Below are 22,981 nucleotides of genomic sequence, written 5' to 3'. Positions count from 1 at the left end.
AAGAAAATTTCTGTTTAAAAAAAGGAAGAGTCTAACTCCCATAATTGTTTCCAATTTAAGAAAAAAAAAATCTTCAAAAGGAAAGTGTTACTTCCAAGCTAGTTGTTCCATATGCATTTTAAAAAGAAAAATATGGCACAACCTAAAGCAGCTTTCTGTCAGCTGTTGGGGATTTGCATGAAAATGATCAAAGGGGTCCTTTCCCTCTGTCTGAGATATATAAACTCTTATCAGTCTCCTCTTAAAAGGCACTCTGGGTGTAGGCATTTACTCCTCTATCATAACTGTTTACTCTTATAGGCAATATAACTCTCATGGCTGGTTTTATGAATTTCTTAGCCGTCTGCAAGGAAGTACTTTGAAACATTAGAAAATCCATTCAAATCTTATTTAACTGGCAGCAGGTGACTTGGAAATGATTTTGTGCTCCTTCTTGTTTTCTAATTCTTTGACGAGTGATGATGCTGACTGGCTTCATTACTTCCACAGGGAAACAGATCTGGGATCCAGGGACCTATGAAAGTAGAGGCACCCACCCATCACCCTAGTGCAATTTACATCCTCTGAATTTTGGGTGACGAGATTGGGTTTATCCAAAGGAATAATAAGATGGATGTGGTCTTGCATTCTAGTCTGGCAGTTCTGAGAATTACTCATGTTTTCGCATTTTAATATGAGCACTAGAGTAGAGCAGAGCTGGTGTGGAATGGTAGATGAGGCTTGGAACTGGGTGCTATGAAGTCTGGAGATGCAAATTCCAATTCATCTTGATTAAATGGTTAAACCTTTCTAAGCTTCTGTTTAGCTTCTCTCTAAAATAGGATAGTTACATCCATTCTAAAGGAGTGCTGAGGTTTAAATGAGATAATATGTATCACCTATCTCTTGTATGTGATATACAATGTTGGTTCTATGAATTGCGCTTCTTGGGAGAGCATGGGGGGAGGTTGGGGTACTTCCAGTAGTGGTATTATTATAGGGCTTTAAATATTCAACCAATGGAAGAAAACATTTTTATAAAATTTTTAAAGATATTTTTTATTTATTTGACACACAGAGAGGACACAAGTAGGCAGAGGGGCAGGCAGAGAGAGGAGGAAGCAGGCTCCCTGCTGAGCAGAGAGCCCAATGCGAGGCTTGATCCCAGAATCCTGGGTTCATGACCTGAACCGAAGGTAGAGGCTTTAACCCACTGAGCCACCCAGGTTCCCCAGGAAGAAAACATTTAATCAGAATATTCCATTCCAATTTATCCATGATGATTGCAAAGGATTACAGTAGGAATAGTTAATATAAATAATATGAAATTGTCATTTTCCAATGTGTGATATTTTTATTGTTTTAATTATTTTATTAAAGCTGATAGATGCTCATTTTCAAATATTTAAATGATACAGTTGTATAAAGTGGGAAATGAAAGTCCTGTATCATTTTTTACCTTTCTGCTCTGAGATATATTAATGATCCCTTCAAATTTATCTGTGTAAAAATATAAAAATAGTGCTAGAACAAAATAATGGATTTTTCACTTAACAACAAGATTTGACATTGATGTGATGGTGGATCATTTTACCTCTAGGTCCTTACCTTTGGGGTAGAACCCACTGGGAACTTTAGATTTTTTTATTCAGTTTGTAAGCCAGTAGCAAATCAGGCTTTCAGTTTGCTCTAACAGGGACTCTGAGTTGTCTGTTATTAAAAAATGTCTAACAGTATCAGTATATTCCTGCTGGACTTTTGTAGTAATGACTTTTGTTGAGGGATAATTTTTAAAAAGTTGAAAGCAGAACTTATATAAACATATGTTAAGGATGTGCCAATAGTTTAATTCATTTTGTTACTAAATGAAGGAATCGATCAAATGATATGCCTGGATTAAAGCAGAATTCAAGGAACAGAAATTTAAAGAATCATTCAAGGAATGCTGAAATGAATTTGCTAATAGATGAAAAACTGGTTACTGCTTTTTGGGACCATAACCTAAAACCTTTGGAGTTTAGATTTCTGATTAGACAGAAATCTATAGCTGAACATATAAAATCATAGTATCAATGCTCCCATCAAATAATAAAGAACAAAGTCAACACAGAATGCATTCTCTGAGATAATTAAACAATCCTTGGATGAGCTCTTTTAATGATGACCTAGTGTTACTTTAAAAAGGATATGTTGTCATCTTTTCCTTTATTTCTAAGTTTTGGATGTTAATTATGATTAATAATTATTTAAACTTGTTCTTGGTTGTCATGGTCATGTGTCCCTGTTATCTTGACCTACAAAACCTTTCACCTTCCATGTCTTTGATTTCCTTTTTATGTTCTTCATCGTTTAAAAAAAATCTTTTATAAAGAAACAAGACCTTGAATTTTTTTTTACTTGCTGTTTTTATCTTATAGATACATAAAATAACAATCAGAAGACAAGTTCCTTATCACCAGCAAGGTCAATTTTATCTTCCATTTCAGCAAATGTAGTGATTAACTATTAAAACCCCTGTTCTCTTACTATTTTTTGCATGTTTCCCTGAATTTCAGGCTTAGAATAAATTCCTCCCATGCTCTGTCCTACCCCCAAGATCATACAAGCTATCTTTTCTATGTGACAAATGCACTGGGACATCTACCACCTGCCACCTACCACCAACCTACTAGAAGGCAACCAAGTTACCTTCTAGTAAATTGGAGTTCTTAAAGTCAAAGGATGTCTTTATCCTCTGTTTCCTAAGTGACTGGCATGTATTAGGCACTCCATAAGTAACACCTGAATCAAGGAATGACGTATGGACACTATTATAGTCAATGAAGCAAATATAAAATTAAAAATTAATTCAAAGCATCTTTCATCCCTCCCTCATAGTTTTCCTTCAATCATTCTACCAAACTTTGTCATTCATTTTAAACATCTTAAACTCTCCACCTTTTAATGTATTAATTAGTACTTTTGCCTTTCCTTGAGACTAATTGTTCTCATCTAGGTGAAATATTGCAAAATAGTCAAGTTCTGAGTTTCCCAACTCAAGGTTGAGCTTCGCTGTCCAAAACCAGCTTTACTGACTGTTAAAAGAGGTTTAATTTTGCTGTATATATATTGTTATATATCTAATAGCTATGAAACAGATATTTCCACTGTAGGAGCAAAAAACTTGTAGCACATCATTCTTAATTTTTTAGAAAAGAACTGAATCAAAGAGCTCCTTATCATAAAGCAATTTCATGGCAAAACTAAAACTAGTTCTAGATAACCAGACTGGAGGGTGAAACATTAGATGCTACAGTGACAAGTTCTCCTGCCCAGCCTATGTTCCTGTTCGTTTTTGATCCAAGATACTGGTAAATGGGAACAAGCAATGATAGACTTTGGTTAGATAATACTTGCTATGCCTATGAGGTGATCAAAGACCGATTATGAGGTGAGTCTAGAGTAATACTTAAAATATGGGGCAATCTCCAGGTGCCTGAGTATCTCAGTCGGTTAAGCATCTGATTCCCAGTTTGACTCAGGTCCTGATCTCAGGGGTCCACACTCAGCAAGGAGTCTGCTTCTCTACCTCTCCCTCTGCCACTCCCCCTTGCTTGAGTGAATTCTCTCTCCCTCTCTTTCTCTCTCAAATAAATAAATCTTAAAAAACAAAAGAACAAAACCACTGGGCAATTTCACATTGCCATAATGAGAACTGAAAGATGCTATAAAGTTGAAGAAACAAAGTCAGCCTTCCTTTATTAATGTTCATATCACTGGGTAGCTAACATTGTGAGTGCACAGCAAATGTCTGTTAATGCTACTCCTCTCTCTTTTTTTCTCTGAAAGACCTTCTCTATGTCCAAATCTGCCAGATCTAATACACAGACTGACCCAGCAAGAAGGAGCACTATTTCTAGGATAAGTTGGAAAGATCAGAAATAGGGTCTTTTCTTCCCCTCTTTCAGAAAATGAATGGGAATCAGTAGAAAAATTGAGAATAATGATTAAACCAGAAAGTTGTCTTTTGAAAAGTCAGTAGATTAACAACTCAGTGGATACATTATCAAGGTAAAAGGAGAAAATGTGCAAATTACTGTTATCTGGAATGAAAAAAGGACATCACTACATCTTACATATATAAAAATGAAATTATGGAATATTATAAAGAAATTTATGCTCATAAATTTGAAAGTTTGGATGAATTAGACAAATTTCCTGAAAGATAAAAATTTCCAAAATATACACAAGAACAGATAAGTGTGCCTGGGTGGCTTGGTTTAAGTGTTTGCCTTCAGCTCAGGTCATGATCTCAGGGTCCTGGTATTGAGCCCCACATAGGGCTTCCTGCTAAATCTGGAAGAATCTGCTTGTCCCTCTGCCCCTCCCCCGGCTCATGTTCATGCTCTCTCTCTCTCAAATAATTATATAAAATCTTTTAAAAAAGAAAAAATAGAAGTTTTAATACCAAAAAATTAGGAATAAAGGAATTGACATTGTTCACTGAATTTTTCTTCCAGTCCAAATAAACTTTGATTGCCTGGTTAACCTAACAAACTTTTAAGGCAAAAATAACACATTCATTTATAAAATCTTTAAGAAAGAGGAGAGAAATAAGTCTTTTCATAAATCGTTTTGTCAGTGAAAAATTATACCACTAAAATCAAAGGCAACACTCACACACACACACACACACACACACACACATACACACGCTCTTTAACATCAGTATTTCTCAGGAACATATACACAAATTTCATCAGAAAATATTAGCAAACCAAATCCAGCAATGTGCCTTAAAGTTGATTCAACTTTATGAAAACCAGGTGATGTGGTTTACTTCATTAACCAAATAAATGGTTAAAGAGAATCTAATTATATAAGTAGATGCAGAAAAAAAAAATCCAGGAAAATTCAACAGTTCTTCTTGCTAATACCTCTTAGCAGCATACCAATAGAAGAGAACATTTGTTAACCTATTAAAGAAGGTATAATAACACTTTTCTTTTTATAAAATCTTTTTTTTTAATTTATTTATTTGAGAAAGAGACAGTGAGAAAGAGCATGAGTGAGGAGAAAGTCAGAAGGAGAAGCAGACTCCCCATGGAGCTGTGCGCCTGATGTGGGACTCGATCCCGGGATTCTGGGATCATGACCTGAACTGAAGGCAGTCATCCAACCAACTGAGCCACCCAGGCGTCCCTAATAACACTTTTCAACTAACATCATACTTAATGGTGAAAGACTGAATGATTTCACAAGATCAAAAACAGGATGGAGATTTCTATTCTTATCCCTACTATTCTTCAGTGTAACAAAAGTTTTAGTCATTGTATAAGACAATTCAAAGTAATAGAGGTCACAGTGATTAGAAAGGAACATAAAAAATGAATTCTGTTATGCTGAAAAGAAATAAATAAAAAATAAAATAAATTTAAAAAAACAGAAAGGAATAAGGAAAACAGTCTTTACTCATGGATGACATAACTTTGTATGAATATTTCTTAAAGAAATCTAAAGAAAAGCTTCTTTAACCAATAAGTGAATTTAGCTAGGTTGCAGGGACAGAACAATGTACAAAATTCACTTGTACTGGTTTGTATATGACAGGAACAATACAGATTGAAATTAAAAACCAATACCCACTACAATAATAGAAAAATAAGAAATTTAACAAAATATGCACCACACTCAAGACTACAAAACATTGTAGAGAGAAATTTAAAATGGTATAATAAGTAGAGATAAAATGCTTATGGTTTGAAAGGCTCAATATTGGTATCAGTTTTCTTTAAAAACATCTCTAGATCCAAATCAGTTCCAGTCAAAAGCCTCACAGGCATTTTTATAGATACCATCAAGAAGTATCTAAACTGTATATGTAGTGGGCTCTCTGTTCAGTGGAAATAGCCAATGTGGCTTTAAAAAAAAAGAAAACATTTGAAAAAATTTCGGCCTGTGCTTGCTTCTAGGATTTTTATGGTCTCACACTCAGGCTGTTAATCCATTTTGAATTTATTTTTGTGTTTGGTGTAAAAATGTAGCCTAGTTTCATTCTTTTGCATGCTGCTGTCCAATTTTCCCAACAGCATTTGTGAAGAGACTTTTCCCCACTGGATTTTTTTTTCTTGCTTTGTAGAAGATTAAATGACTTTAACTGGGTTTATTTCTGGATTTTTTTATTCTGTTCCGTTGATCTATGTGTCTCTTTTTGTACCAGTACCATACTGTTTTGATTACTAAAGCTTTGTAAAATGACCTGATATCCAGAATTGTGATGCCCCCAACTTTGCTTTTCTTTTTCAAGATTGCTTTGGCTCTTTGGGGTCATTTATGGCTCCCTAAAATTGTTACGATGGTTTGTTTTACTTTAGTGAAAAATGCTGTTGGTATCTTAATAGGGATTGTATTAAATGTGTAGGTTGCTTTGTATAATACAGACATAAAAGTGTATCTTTATAAGTGATTTCTAGAAACAGGACTGCAGTAAGGGCCATTTGCAATTTTTTTCTGTGTTTTGTCTATATTGTCCTATTTTTCCTATGGGGTTATTGACTGTTTCTCTACTTTTAGAAACTGTGTATTAAGCATATTAACTCTTCATGTATAATTGCAATTATTTTTCTCATGTAACATTTTACTCCTCTTAAGTTAAAAAACACATAATTGGTTTAACAACATTTTGATTAACTGCATCTGGAATTCGAGTCACAGTTAGCAAAGGCTTCCACTACTAACAGGCATTAGATTTCACAATTCTTTCCATCATTTTGCTTTTTATATTTAGACCTCTAGCCCATTTGGGCTTTCTCTTAGTATCACTATGATGCATGAACACAATTTTATTTTTGTCCTGATGGATATTCAATTAACGCAATACCTCCGTTACAAAGATATCTTTTTCCATACTTAACTGAAATACCACCTTTATCGCATGCTAAATTTGCACATGCATCTGAGACTATATATATTTTTTTCTATTCAGTTTGCCTATCTGTCCATTCCTTCATTGGTACCACATTACAGAAATGTTGATACATAATTGAATATATTCTAGATTTTTAAAAAATATTTTATTTATTTGACAGAGAGAGATCACAAGTAAGCAGAGAGGCAGGCAAAGAGAGAGAGAGGAGGAGGAAGCAGTCTCCTCACCGAGCAGAGAACCCGATGTGGGGCTCGATCCCAGGACCCTAAGATCATGACCCGAGCTGAAGGCAGAGGCTTTAACCCACTGAGCCACCCACGCGCCCCTATTCTATATATTTTAATATTTTTCTAGAGAACAATTTTTTTCTTTTTCATTTTTTACTTTTCCCAATGCTAGAGGATGCCCCCAGGTTTGATCTCACGGTGCCTTTCCAGCTTCCAAGCCAGCAATGGCAAGTCAAGTCTTCCTCATATCACAATGTCTGACACTGACTCTTCTAAAAAGCCTTTTTTTCCCCACATTTAAAGGATCTTTGTGATTACATGGGCTCCACTCTGATAAGCCAGGATAATCTCTTTATTTTTAAGTGAGCTGATTAACAAACTTAATGCCATTTGTACCATTAATTCTCCTTTGCCATTTAGTGTGACATTTCTGGGTTGCAAGGATCGGGATGTGGTTATCTTTGTAGGGGCATTATTTTGGCTACGGTTGGGGTCTCTCTCTCTCTCTCACACACATACACAGACACACACACACACACACACACACACACACACACACACGCATTTTCCTACCCAGGGATATAGGAAATCAGAGCTCCACCAGACACTCCATCTTTTCATGCGTTGTGTGGCCCTTCATGGGAGTATCATCTCCAGGCAAATGGAACCACGCTGCTATATGTCAAGTTGTTTCATTTTTCAACTTTATTGCATAAAATATTCACTATTTTTTCTTAGTCTGGTTTGTTTTTTTTTCCTTACAGTATCTTCTGAATAACAAATATTTTGTTTTAATTAAGTAAGTTATTTTTTAAACCCTTCATGGGTTTTTGTTGTTGTTGTCGCTGTTGTTCTAGTATGGGAATTCTTTGTCTACGCCAAGTTTGCAAAAATGTTTTGTTTTACTCTAGAAGTTGTAGGCAGAAACTTTTACACTTAGGTCTATGATCCATTTCAAGGTAATGTTTGTATGTGGCCTGGGGAAAGAATAAAAGTTAATTATTTTCCATATAACATCAATTGTTTTGGCATAATTCCTTGAAAAGGCACATTTTCTCTACTGTATTACCCTGGCCTCTTTGTTGGAAATCAACTCACCCTCTTAAGTGTGAGTTTGTTTCTAGATATTTCTTCTAGTATCTGTATAAGTATTCTCATGCTAAGACCATATTTTGTTACTGTAGCTTTAGAATATACTTGAAATTTTGTACTGTCATCATCAGGTATGCCCTAAAATAAAAATGGCAAGATGACAAAAGCTGTATGTAGTGGGCCACAGTGGATGTGCTGGGGTCTGTTCAGTGCTCAGCGTATTTCAGTTAAAAGAGCAACAGGAGGATAAGCCACAGCATAGTAATTGGAGGCATGGGGTTTGGCGGGGAAGCAGAGAATACAGCTGTGGGAAAGGAATAGAAGTTGAATGACTGAATGAATTTTGTTTGGTAGATTTGGTGTTGCAGGTTATTTTGTTTTCTCAAAATCCTAATGCAAATTTAAGTTGTATAGAGACCCCAGATATATTTTTGAATAATAAAACAAAGGAGTCTGTTGGTTTTCTAGGGCTGCCATAACAGAGTATCCCAGATGGAGTAACTTGGACAACAGAAACTTATTTCTTCCCAGTTCTGGAGCATAGAATTCCAAGATCAGGGTGTCATCAGGGTTGTTTTATTCTAAGAGTTATCTCCTTAATTTATAGATGGCCACCTTCTGCTTTTCTTGCCTTCTGTGTGTGACTGTGTCCTAATCTCCTGTTTTTAGGAAGGTACCCGTCATATCCAAGTAGGGTCCACCCAAATGACCTTTAGTTCCTCTTCAAGGACCCTATCTGCAAATACAATCACATTAATGGGGGCTGGGGTTAGGACTTCAATATGTGAATTTTAGGGGGACACAGCTCAGCCCAAAATACTGCTGCAGGACTGGGTCATTTTGGTGGATCTTTGTATAACCACCCAGGTAGAGATTCCAAGTGACAGGTGTGCCCAGTAATCTGTACCAGCCTGGTGGGTATGCCTGGGGATGAAAGGAAATGCAGTTGAGAGAAAACTGATTCTAACTAACTAGTACACCCAGTAATCAAATTGTACCTCCCTGGTGGGTATGCCGCAGGGTGAAAAGGCAGTGCGGACAGATGACTATTTATCCTTCCTGGCGCTAGGTGTGCTGCAGAAGCTGCGGTACCCCTTGGCTCGGACTGCCAGAGGTAAGGCATTTCAGATGCAGGGCAGAGACTTCATGCATCTGGTCCACAGGATCATGGGAACTAGACCCAAACTTTCTCTGGTCCTTCACCATGAAGGGATGCAGACAGCCATCCATGAGCATCTGAGTTTCTGTCTAGAGGTGGGTGGGGTGGGGGTGGATTAGAAGAAGTTCATGCTGCAATTCATGCCCTATGTCCCCTAGGACCCACCATGGATCCTTCATTCCTACTGGCCTTTCTTTTGCTCCTGGCCCTGTCAACACCTTGCAGTGCTTGTAATTGTAAAATTCAGCACCCCCAGACATATTACTGCACATCAGACGTTGGTGAGTCTGGGAGACACCAGAGAAGTCTCCGTCAAGGAGGTCTCACCCTCCGGGAGCTCTGGTGATCTGAGCAATGTCTCCATGAGACTTTGGATGGAGAAACCCAAATCAGTGAACCCGTGGGCCTCTGACCCATTTCTTCCTCCTCCCAGTCATAGTAGCTGATATACTAGGACCAGGAAAGAACACCAGGACAAAACGAGGTTTCAGAGTGAATGTCATTAAGGTAAACTCTGTACCTCCTTTCTTCTTACCTCCTTCCATCAAAATAAGCAAGACTGCCCAATCTTCTCTTGCTGAGTTGGGTGGTCTCTGGAGCCTTGCAGCTTCTATGAAAGCCTAAGTCTGTGGCTACTCTTACTCTTCCATCACAGGTACTCAAGGCTCCCCGGGGCACCCCAAGAATCCATGAGATCTACACACCCATCAATTGGGTGGACTGTGGTTATGGTTTGAGAACCCGCCAGCAGTCATTGTTACTTATTGCAGGTGAGCGTCCCTGTCCACATACAGCCCTCAGCCTTGCTACCTCCCCCCGAAGGAACCTCCCGACTTCTGCAGCTAGCGCCACCAAAGACCACGGGCCCCTTCTCCATGGGGAAATGCTGGACCCTCATTCATGGCTGACTTGGGTTTTAGACCCTCTGGGCTAATTTCACAGAGGACGTCCATACCTGCTGTGCTAACTCAGGCCATGCTCGCCCATCACTGCAGGCTTTCTGAGGGCAGGGACAGTGTTCTTCACAAGATGCCATCTGGTCTATTTCTGGTACCGGCTCACCAGAGAGCAAAAGCTAGGTTTCGAGGCAGCGTACAGAGCAGGATGCGAATGTGAAGTGAGTAGCCACCTAAGTGATCTTTCTCTGCAGCCCAGGCACTGCCATTGTCCCTTTCCCTGTTCTCAGATCTTTATCCCTTGCAGTCTCCCTTTCTGGATGATTCCTGCTCCTTCATCTTCCTTCCATGCCCTGGCCCAGCCTCTTCCCACCGTTGCCTTCCTGTCCTCGCCCCCATCCCTGTTTCCTTTAGATTCTCCTTGTGCCCAGAGCCTTGTTGTCCCTCTCTGCCCAGGATGGGGGGTAGAGACAAGAGGTGGGCAGTCTGCTCTCTCCCTGCACCCTTAGATTCAGCCCTGTCTCATCTGCAAGCGTGACTGTCCTCAGCCTGACTTCAGAGAGTGTGTGTGGACACAGAAGGACTGTGACTACAAAATATGGGAAGGAAACCATTCCCAGTACTCCATGTGTGTCCCCTCCATGACTGGCAATTGCGAATGGACCCCTATCCAGAAGAGCTATCAATACCAAACCCCAACTCCAGAGGATTCTCTACTCACTCAAAATGACATAGTAGGGTTTTAGTATTGCTTCCTCACCTGGCTGATGTTAACAGAATGGAGTTCCTTTTCTACACCTCCTTCGAATTGTACACTTCAGTTTTGTTTACTTTCTGTAAGTAGCGTATGCATCAATAAAATTAACAAAAATAAAGCTCAAGTTTACAAACCCCACCCTAGTGACGAATACCCTTTATCTTCTCAGTTCTTCAATCACGTTCTCTTTCTTACTCCTTCAGAAACTTCATGCCAGACCCACATCTTTCTCATTCTCCAGTTTCTGACATTTCCTCATCCTATCAAAGCAAGAGCCTGGGGCCCAAACAAAGGGCTAGATCCAGACTCCACTGATGTATCCTTAACCTTCCCCCAGATGATTTGCAGAGCCAAGAATCACAGGAGAAAGGATGTTCCTTGTTCCCTCAGAATCAGGACTCTCTTGCAAACATAAAAATCATTCCTTGTCATATTAAAGTTCTGAAAATAAAATGGAAAACTTTGAAACTTTTATAAGAACAGAAAGGGGAATATTTTTAGGACTTCAAATCATAAAAGGTACAAAATATGAAGGAAAATTGATAAATTCCACTACTTTAAAACATCTTCCCCTAAATAAAACAAAGTACCATAAACACTCTAAAAATAGAAGATGCAGACATACATTGATAATATAGAGGATTTACAGCTTTATGGTAAAAATTAGGTCTGATCAGGGGAGCCTAGATGGCTCAGTTGGTTAAGCATCTGTGTTCTACTCAGGTCTTGATTCTGGGGTCCTGGGATCAGACCCCGAGTTGGCTTCCTGCTTACTGGGGTGTCTACTTGTCCCTCTCCCTCCCTCTGCCTGTCCCCTAGCTCATGCTCTCTCTCTCTCTTTCAAAGAAATAAAGTCTTTAAAAAAAAATAGGTCTGAACAATGAATGGGGGAATTGGTTGAAGTTTTCCTTTGAACATAATTTATTAATTATAAGTTACTCAGAGTCCTCCCAGAAAGAGTGTCTTCTCTGTTTTATTTTTTAATTTAATTATGTAATTTTATTTTATTTTACTTAATTGTTTTAAACTTTGGAACCATTTTGGATTTACCAAAAACAAACAAACAAACAAACAAACAAACAAAAACCCAAAATGGTACAAAGTATTCACATACACCCTTTACCTAGTTTGCTCTTATGATGACATCTTATGCAACACTGGTACATTTGTTAATGCTAAGAAATTTTAATGTGAGTACAATAATATTAACTAAATGACACTCATTCAGATTTCTACAACTTTTCCCCTTTTTTTCTGCCAGAATCTAATCCAGGATTTTGCAGAAATTGCTCTGGTCTGTGACATCTTTTTTTTTTTTTTTTTTAAGATTTATTTATTTGTTTCAGAGATAGAGCACAGAGGAAGGGGCAGAGGAAGTGGTATAGAGAATCTCAAGCCGACTCTGTGTGGAGCAAGAGCGTGATGGAGAGCTCAGTCTTAGGACCCTCAGTCTTAGACCCTTCAGTCTAGGACCTGAGACAAAACCAAGATTTGGATGCCCAACTGACTGCACCACCCAGGTGTTCCTGGTCTGCGACAGCTGTTTTTATTTTTTAAGGATTTTATTAATTCATTTGAGAGAGAGAGCATAAGCAGGGGGAGAGGCAGAGGGAGAGAAAGAAGCAGACTCCCCGGGGAGCTGGGAGCCCAGCATGGGGCTTGATCCCAGGACCTGGAGATCATGACTTGAGCCAAAGGCAGGCGCTTAACCATCTGAGCAACCCAGGTGCTCCTGTGACAACTTCTTAATTTAACCTCGTTTTTGATGACCTGGCAATTTTACAGGGTACTGGCTTTCTGGAAACTATCCCTCAGTTTGGATTTGTCTGATGTATTTTCCCGATTAGACTGGGGCTGTCAATATTGGAGAAGAATACTACAAAGAGGAGATACTTTTCTAATGGATCTGTCTCACAGGTGTATAGCATTGACATTGTATCATTGGTAGTGCTTACAATGGTCAGTTGGTTAAGGTGGTGTCTGTCACGTTTCTCAACTAAAAAGGCACTGTTTTCCCTTTGTATACTCGGTTGTCCATGTCCCCGTTGTTTCTCAGTTGGACAATGTAACTTAGAAAACCATGTCTGGGTTCTGGTTTACTCATTGCCACTGGGGTGTCGCTACTTCCAGGCCTTGTCGGTAGACAGAGCCAGGAAATATATATATGCATCCTAATTTACGTATATCCACATGGTTGTAACTTTTACCCTATTTCAATGAACAAGAGTTTCATTCTAATAACAACTGCAGAGTAACACAGGGCTCATTATAGCCCTCAACTCTTGATTATTTGTATGTTTTTTCTCTTGACAGTAGACTCTCATTTTATATTATTTATTTATTTGTCCAAACCTAGTTTACATGTAAAGTAGTTTCAGAATTACTAACATTGTACAGGGGTACACCTTGTAAAGTAAAATTATAAACTAGAGTACCAGTTTATGGAGTTTTTACTTAACCCACTCATTCAAACTCAAATGCACTTATTTTCTATCCTAAGATGACCCCCAAAGTTTCCCAAGCACACCTGGGTACATCCTGGGAGAGAAAGCCTTAAAAAAGAGATGGTGCTTGTAGCACAGACTTGGAAATCAGAGTGAGCTTGCATGCAGTGTCAGGAATAAAGGCACTGCCTGATATTTATACATCTACATTCCCAACCTAATCCAGACCCCCAATTTCAACCTCCCAATGAGCAGGTATTCCCATTTAAAACTCTCAGAAGAACATAGAACTCCTGGTAGAGAATCAAGAATCTAAGCAAACATAGTTGTGCTTAGTAGGCATAGAGGAGACTGCAGAATCCATGCACCAATTGTGTGTGATCTCACCTTCCCTGGAATCCAGCCATTGACCTTGGAATCAGAAGAGAATTATGGAAAAAGAACACTGTAGAACAGATGGTGTACCTGGCGCAGACTTAGGGATCCAAATGGATACAGGAATGTTTTGTGGCTGTAAGGCCACACACACACATACACAATTACAAACATGTTTATACGCAATTGTGTATACATAGGTAACATACGTGTCCTAGCTTTATGCTCTGAGAACCTAAATGAAATGAAATTTATCAGTTGCATGGGCAATAGTTTCTTACGTAGGGCACCAAAAGCAAAAACTATAGAAAACAATCTGATAAATTGTGCCTCATTAAAATTTAAAACCTTTAATTCTTCAAAAGCTGCAATTCCAAAAAAAGAGAGAGAGAGAGAGAGAATAAGTAAGCCCCAGCAAAGGGAGTTAAATGCAAAACATATATATCTGAAAAACTATCTATATCCAGAATATAATAAAAGGGGGGAAAAATCTCTTACTATTCAAAAGGAAAATTAACTACAAATGAGCAAAATATCTGAATAGACACTGCATAAAACATGAAATGTGAATGGCCAAAAGTCCTTAAAAGTACTTATTATTTGGAAAACATGAGTAGAACCTCTATAAAATCATTTCATATTCATTACAATGGCTAAAATTGAAAAAACTGACAATACCAAGTGTTGACAGGAATTTGAAGTAACTGGAAGTCTTCCAATTTGCTCTTGAGAGTACAAGATATTGCAACCAATTTGGAAAATGTACAATAATTTCTTATGAAGTTAATGACAATTATTATATCAACAGATTACAGTTTTAGTATTTATATAAATTTCTTTAAAGATTTTATTTATTAATTTATTTATTTGACAGACAGAGATCACAAGTAGACAAAGACTGAGGGGGAAACAGGCTCCCCGCTGAGCGGAGAGCCTGATGCAGGGCTCAGTCCCAGCACCCTGAGATCATGACCTGAGCCGAAGGTAGAGGCTTCACCCTCTGGGCCACCCAGGTGCCCCAATATTCATATAAAAAATGAAAACATAGCCTGTTTAGAAACAAAGAGACTTGTAATGAGTGTATATAACAGCTTTATTCATAATGGCCAAAATCCTGGGGAATAAACATTTTCCATCAGTAATTGAATAATAAATTTTAGTTCATTCATACAATGTAATAGTAACCACCAAGAAAGGGAAAGAACTGCTATTATAGGCAACAACATGGATGAATTTTATGTGTTGTCCTGAGGGGAAGAAACCATTTGTCACAGATATTACTCTGTAGTACTCTATTTATATTAAATTCTAAAATATACAAAATTGATCTATAGTTACAGATATTAGGTCGAGAGAGAGAGAGATTAGGTCAATGTTTGAAGCTGGCATAAGAGATTAGCTCCAAAAGGGTATGAGAGATTTGGAGTATTTAATGCTGTTTCTCTATATCTTGATTGAGGTATTATTACATAGTGTATTTACTCATAAAAATTCTTTAGACCATATGATTGAAATGTGCAAGTTGCACTGTGTATCCATATCCCTTAAAAGTTTGATTAAATTGGTAGCCATCATTTTATTACTTGTGATTCCATGAGTTCTCTAGGTGGAGCTTCCCCTCCATGTGACACAATCTGGGGACTGTGATTAACTGCTGTCATTAGGGGGGCCCTAATCCAGTATGACTGGCATCCTTATAAAAAGATATTGGGACACTGACACACACAGAGGAAAGGCCATGTAAAGACACAGGAGAAGACAGCCATCTACAAGCCTCAGAAGAAATTAGCAGTAGTCACAGCTTGATCTTGAACTTTTAGCCTCCGTAGTTGTGAGAAAATTTGTGTGTTTAAACCACCCAGACTGTGGTACTTTGTTATGGTAGTCCTAGAAAACTAATACAGGAATCTTTAAACTTCTGGTCATTTGTCTTTCCACAAAAACAATATGACCAGAACAATTTCTGTATTCCTTATATTGGGAGAATTTTTTCCTCACCTCTTTCTTTCAAAATCACCCTTGAGCTGTCATATCATATGGTAGCCATGCATTTTCACCTTGTTCCAACATACCAAGCCAAACCATCTAATAACTAATTTGGGTTTGTCTCTGTCCACCAGGAGGTCAGGAGTTGTAAGTGAAGAAAAAGGCTTGGTGCAAGTAGAGCTGATAGGGAAAAGGAAAGTTGAAGAGGCTCACCAAATAGAAAAAAAGGGGGGGGGCCAAAAACAAAGAAAATAAGGGACAAGGGAAAGACAATGAGGATAGAAAAAAGGAGAAGAATAAAATGAAGAGGAAGAGGGGGCAAGATACAGTGAGAGAGAGAAAGCAATACTTCCTGAAAGAAGAGCTGGTGGGGAGGGGCGGGGTGCCTGGGTGGCTCATTGGGTTAAGACTCTGCCTTTGGCTCAGGTCATGATCTCAGGGTCCTGGGATCGAGCCCTGCATCGGGCTTTCTGCTCAGTGGGGAGCCTGTTTCCCCTTCCCTCTCTGCCTGCCTTTCTGCCTATTTGTCAAATAAATAAATAAAATCTTAAAAAAAAAAAAAACAACTGGTGGGTCACTCATGGTAGAATTGGTAGAATTACCTTCTTCGTGGTTGATATCAAAGATGCCTTCTTTCTTCTGGTAATACATACCCATATTTCATGCTACATCTATTCAATTTTAATTTATTGTTCAGAACTGCTCATGAAGAGACAAGTCAACCTTGGAGGGTCAGCATACTGTGTTCCCTCTGTAGTTTGAGTGAATCCAGCCCTAGGCCTTCACGATACTTTGGGAAAGGAAGCAAATCAGCCATGGATGGGCAGTTCTGGGAGCACAGTGTCCTAAGTTAATAAGGAGAAACAATGACTGTATTTCTGGTCTATTGGCCAAAATTAAGGGTTCCATGCAGAGGGGTCAAAGAAGACAAAGGGTTCATGTGTGTGAGCTCACCCTAGATAGAGTATTTTTGTCTGGAAAATACCCACTCACGAATGTAACCATGTTTTTTTTTTTTTTTTTTTTTTTTCCCTCAACAGATGTGCAGGTAAATTGAAATTTCTCCTCAGGAGACTTGATCATCTTCAGAGGAAAGAGGGAAAATGATATGGCACTGAGGACTAGGTGTAGGTGGGTGGGATGTGGGACCTGTCAGACCCAAACACATTCAGTCAGAGTAGGATGGAAAATCTTCTGTTGCTACGGGGAGGTATGTATGGAGAGGAGTTGGTAGGGTTAACCTGGTAAATATGATTTCATAGAGCCGTGTTTTCCTGATGAAATGGCTCTAGAATAAAGGAATATTGATTGGTTGCAAAGAATATGCATAGCACCCCTCATGTTTAGGTATAACATTTCACTTGTGTGTGTCTCCCGCCAAGTCTCAAAAAGACAGAAAGTGCAGTCCACTGCACCATGTCCATGATCCCATCCTTGACAGCACAGCAGGGAGAATTCTCACCCCTTAAGACCAGATGGTGAAATACCATAGCAAGGGACTCTGCCTTCTTAACAGATTCATTAACTTCCAAGTAAACAATCCAGTGGCATAATAGTGCCTAAGAGCAGACTCATCCAGTCATGGCCTGATATCCAGGAGGATACAGAAACCACCAGGAAGGTGGGAGCCAGGTAGGAGCCTGGAGGACAATGAAGGAGTTAGGCCAAGACCTTCATACAGTTCTTCTGTTTTTACTGATATTACATTATAATATTAACAGAATGTGGATAAATAATATTAGAGGCTTGTGATAAGTATCCCTTTAATCATCATGAGAAACATAAAGGTTAACTTAATGGTACCCGGACTCAAGGTACTTGGGTTAAAATCCAAACTGCATTAATTTTTGGCTGTAGGACCTCAGAACAGCTCATTCAACAACTCTTCTCATTCAACAGCTCTTTTCCTCAGATTCCTCAACTGTGAAATATGAATAATTACAGAACTTCTCTTACAGGATAATACATGCTCCTATATCCTCACCCCACACTTCTCACCAGAGAGGCCATGATCATTAGGACATGACCTAATCTTCCGGACCCCCCCATCTTCTGCAAATTCCCAAGTCCAAGCAGATAATGCAGCAGCTAGACCTTACTTGCAGATCAGGGGCCTACAGCCATGCCTCTAATATACAACATACGTTCTTTTTCAGGCCGTGATTTTAACCAATGCCCAGGCTTTTTTGCCTCAGGAGAAGGTCACAAATAGGTCAAGGATCAGTTGCTTGTCCCCATGCACTAAAAGGGTCTCTCAGTGTCATCCATGAACTCATCCAATCTCCCTGCAAAGCAAGAGGGAGAAAGACCCATTGTATCCTGTGGCAAAGCTTACAGAAATGAGTACAGTATGAATTCATGTTTATTTTACTATATATTCAGATACACAGATGCGTAAATTTTATAGACATGCTTATATACAAAGATTAGTATATATACGTACATATATTTACATATACGTATATATTGATATTATTTATAAAATTTGCTTGTTTATTTCCTGACTCTGTCTCCTGAGCAGACCTAGAAGCACTGACACCCTGTTACTCATGAGCACCCCTAGTGCCCAGATCTTGGTTTCTAAACACCATTGTGCAAGAAAAGAAATCAGAACTCTTTGGAAAAGGACTGACTACAGAGCTGGGGCAGTTAAAATACAAGATGATCCCATGTGTGTTAAAAGGACACGTGGGCTTAAGTGGGTAGGAGAAGAATAAATGAAACAAGATGGGATTGGGAGGGAGACAAACCATAAGTGACTCTTTTTTTTTTTTTTTTTTTTTTAACTTTTTATTTTTTATAAACATATATTTTTATCCCCAGGGGTACAGGTCTGTGAATCACCAGGTTTACACACTTCACAGCACTCTTAATCTCACAAAACAAACTGAGGGTTGCTGGGGGGAGGGGGGTTGGGAGAAGGGGGTGGGATTATGGACATTGGGGAGGGTATGTGCTTTGGTGAGTGCTGTGAAGTGTGTAAACCTGGTGATTCACAGACCTGTACCCCTGGGGATAAAAATATATGTTTATAAAAAATAAAAAATTAAATAGTAAAAAAAAAAAAAAAAAAAAAAAAGGACACGTGGCTCAATATGAAAGAACTCCCAATAGTCATAGCTGGAACAATTTTCCAAGCAAAATATGTAATAATTGGAACAATTAAAATATGGGAAAATTTTCCTAGCAAAATAAATATATAGTATTAAATTATAACTCAAAGAATAAAATAAATACCTATCATTCTATACCAGTATTAATAAAATATTGAATAAATAAACGGAGGAAAGGGGCAAATCTTCCTTACAGAAGATTTCTAAACAGCATGTATAGATATCAGCCTTCTAGAAGGTGGGAAATTAATTTCCTTTCTCTTAAGTATGGGGAGGACTTATTATGTCTCAGAGAACAGAATATGGAAATAGTGATTTTATAATAGAGAAATACTAAAGAAATCATCTTAACCAAGTGTTCAAAGCTAATACCAGCAGAGATCGTTTATAGCAGTATCATACACCCCTGATATGATGCAATGAAAAACATACTTCACCTCTGAGTATGTTTTAAAATACCCCTTTTCAAAGTGAAAGCTACTTAAATATATAACATAATGCATTGTATTTAAATTACAATTTACTTATAAACCTCTGTCATATTAAATTTGTATGACTGAATCTGTAACCACTAACTTTAAAATAATGCAACAAAATTAAATGCTGACCATTATGGTTTTGTCCTCATTTTTGGTTGGATTTTGTCAACCAAGACCCACTAACACAATGCAGACAATCTCAGAATGTGATTACTGGCTTATAGGGCTCTTGCCTTTAGGTCTTCAGGGAGTCTGGTGAGAATGTACTCAGATGGGCGACCTCCCTATGAGATAGCCACCTGATACTGTTCATGATGGAAGCTGGAGACGTCCCAGCCTTCGTGATGTTTAGCACATGTATGTTGAAAAATAGTATACTTGGTAATTTCTAGATCTTGTTATAAGCACATTTCAAACCTCTCTTTCACATACTCCTTGCTTGTCAAAGAAGTGAGCTGGCAAGCAAATGGAAACAAATGGAAGACCATTTTCACTAATTTAAATAAGTGATCTGTGTGATTTAGCTCATGCTCTTGAGACCAAGTTTTTGTGTGGACATAACTATCCCTTGCTTCCACGTATGGTTCCGTATTTAGGTTTTAGGAATGCCTGATATTAAAGTTGAACATTTTTAGTGGATTTTCTCCTCAAGTTCAGCAGTTTGCCTTATAAAAATTACTTCATGACCTTTACCCTGAATTTTTCCCCTAAGAGAAAACAGATAATAACAAGATAACCTCCCTAAGCCTATGAATTCATTTATGATGCAACACCAGATGATACCAAGTCCAGCACCAGATTTCGAGTCTAGTTTGAAGGGTTATGAATGGTGACCTTCTAGGGCTGTGTTGCTGATTAGTTTGATGCTCTCCTTTAAACATCTTTACAAATAAAATAACCATCCATTAAGGAAAGGATTAAATAGGGGCTGAGGGGCCCCTCAGAGCCTGTTGTGGAATGAGGCATACAAGCCAGTACATTAGGTTATAAGTGATAGAAAACTAACTCAAAGTCACTTAAGCGTAAGAGGTGGGATTTTTGAGCTCTCATATTTGGGAAATACAGAACTGCCCCTGGCTTCGGGCCTGGCTTACTGCAAAGACTCGGTACCTTTATGACTCTTGGTTTATCTCCACCTCACAGCTCTGCTTGACTCTTCCGGCATCCTTGCTCCCCTCTGCCAGCTCAGCCACCTAACCAGAAATAACCAGATATTTCTCTTCTTGGGCATCAAAATTTCCAAGGAGAACTCTCTCTGAGTCATGTGCCCTTCACTGACCAGTCTGTATGGTCTGGGCTGAGGTACCCTAATTGGACTGACTTGGCTCAAGCCTTCCACTCTGGTGTCCAGGGAAGGATGGTCATGACCAAAAGAGCCATGTGGGTGACAGAGAAGTTCCTGAAAGACAAAGAGAAGCAACACTTTTTTAACTCTCTTTTTAATAAGCGCCTTAGAGTTGGTTTCTATTACCTTTAACCCAGATTCCTAACTACCAAAGTGAGTTGTAGGAAATAGGACGATGAGGCAGGAGACTGTTTTCTAGACAGAGGACTGTGACCCTACACATCACATCACCCCGTGGGTCCTGGTGCAGGGCTGTTGCTCAAAGTTCTTGCGTGTCAAGCTATACCGCCAGAGAAACATATCAAATTGAAGAATAATGAGTGCTGTTTTACCTGCCAGAGAAGAAGAAAATGGGCTTGAATTGGTCCCTGGCTGTAGCTGGGGTGTGTAATTGAAACATTCCTCTGCCCTAAAGAGAGTTACGTAACCTGGAGCCAGTGGGTCAGTCCAAGTTTAAAATAGTCCACTAACATTGGCCTAGGTATTGTCACAGCGCCCCCTGAAGAACTAATTAATGGTCGTACTTACCCAAGGTAGCACAGCTAAAACTGTTTCCCTGCTCCAGTAAAGAGAAGATTCCAACATGTGTGTTGCAGGGTCAAAAGAACGGTAACTTCATGTGAATCTATAAAGCCCCAACATGCTAGCACCATACTGCTCATGGCATGTAGAATGAGTAGGTGAAAAGATAGAGTCCTGAGCATTTTTCTAATTGTAGGACCTCGAACACCGTACTTGAATCTTCTGGGCATCGGTGCACTTCTTAGTAAAGAATGTTTCATAGCCATCACTCCGTAGGGTTAATGAGAAGATTCAATTTGCCTATGTAAAGTGGTTAGTACAGTGCCTAGCACATAGTAAGTGCTAAACAAGTGTCAGCTCTTATTGTTATTTCTTAAAGTATAAGGCTGCCTCCACCAACCTATTTTTTTAAATTTTATTTATTTGACAGACAGAGATCACAAGTAGGCAGAGAGGCAGGCAGAGAGAGAGGAGAAAGCAGGCTCCCCGCTGAGCAGAGAGCCCGATGTGGGGCTTGGTCCCAGGACCCTGAGATCATGACCTGAGCTGAAGGTAGAGGCTTAACCCATTGAGCCACTCAGGCACCCCCACCAACCTAATTTAAGAGGCAGATGGACTCTTCCGTTACCCAAAAAATGTTCTACACACCACTCTGGCCGTTCATCACTTTGGGTTAACAAATGATCTCTGTGGCAGTGCAAAAAAATTCTAGTAGGAAACATAAAATACCACATGAAAGATTTTCATAAATAGTTTTCAAAGTATTTCTCTCCTCCTAATGGGTGTTAATGAAGAGAAGGGTGAGAGGAGCCACCAGACTCTTCAGAGAGGTACTGGTTTGGATTTGTGACACGGGAATGGGATGAGCTGTATTATTAGTGGTGAGCTGAGAAAAAAATGTTTTAGATGGAAAATTTTCTGATACCACAATGATCTCTAATTCCCACTATTCACCAGGCAGATGATCTGGTCTCAAAAAACTCTCTCAAATCCCCATAATCTCTGGAGCCCGTGTCTACATATCAAAAACATGGATTTTTCTGCCATCTACTGGTCGTTTTTGAGAAGGACAACACTCTTTATGTGAGCAAAAATGGGGTCTTTGATGCCTCTCTTCTTTCTTGACCCACCTGGAGACTTGCCGAAAATGTTACCGGAACTAGGTTTAGTGAAATGGGTGATGGGGCTCTTAGGGTTAATGATGGTGGTGTATGGAAACATTGATGGGCATCTGTGGGGTCAGTGATTAGTGCCTGTAGGTTCAGTAGCAAATGACTGTGGATCAGTGAATGGGGCTGAGGGCTGAGTCATTGAAAGGCTGTGGAACCAGAAAAAGGATTTTTTTTTTTTTTTCCTGGAGTTAGCCATGGAGTCTCTAGAAATAATGTCTAGAATTGGAGATTGAAATACCAGACGTGGAATCTATTTTGTCTGTGGTACACAGTGTGCAGGATAAATGATAGTTAGACGGGGGGTCTGTGATGTGGGATCTGGAGGCCCAGAAATGTGGAAACTCATGTTAGTTGAATGATTAAAAAGTTTGAAAATTGAATATATATTAGGTAAGCTTGTTGAATTGATGTGAGTTTCTTGGCTATGTATAAAAATATCCTAGTTCTGGGACGCCTGGGTGGCTCAGTGGGTTAAGCCGCTGCCTTCGGCTCAGGTCATGATCTCAGGGTCCTGGGATCGAGTCCCGC

The 22,981-nt window shown here is 39.0% G+C and overlaps 1 protein-coding gene across 2 annotated transcripts in view; it reads left to right on the top strand.

The window, feature by feature from the left end:
• LOC309852261 (metalloproteinase inhibitor 1-like) overlaps positions 1-11,148 on the top strand; it is a 33,190-nt gene extending 22,042 nt beyond the window's left edge. The window contains exons 1-6 of one of the 2 annotated variants that reach the window (XM_082708542.1): positions 9,277-9,319; positions 9,523-9,645; positions 9,798-9,871; positions 10,020-10,134; positions 10,360-10,481; positions 10,770-11,148. In XM_082708542.1, coding sequence (XP_082564668.1) covers positions 9,531-9,645; positions 9,798-9,871; positions 10,020-10,134; positions 10,360-10,481; positions 10,770-11,006 — 663 coding nt within the window. In that variant the 5' untranslated portion in view covers positions 9,277-9,319; positions 9,523-9,530 and the 3' untranslated portion in view covers positions 11,007-11,148. Of the gene's footprint in view, positions 1-9,276; positions 9,320-9,522; positions 9,646-9,797; positions 9,872-10,019; positions 10,135-10,359; positions 10,482-10,769 lie in introns of those variants that run through there. The other variant, XM_082708543.1, reaches the window with a different exon arrangement.
• Positions 11,149-22,981: the final 11,833 nt, after the last annotated feature.

This window comes from Mustela nivalis (genome assembly GCF_964662115.1).
Source record: "Mustela nivalis genome assembly, chromosome: 18".
NCBI lineage: Eukaryota > Metazoa > Chordata > Mammalia > Carnivora > Mustelidae > Mustela > Mustela nivalis.
Note: the sequence above shows the minus strand (reverse complement) of the source record. Positions and strands in the feature narration are given on the sequence as shown.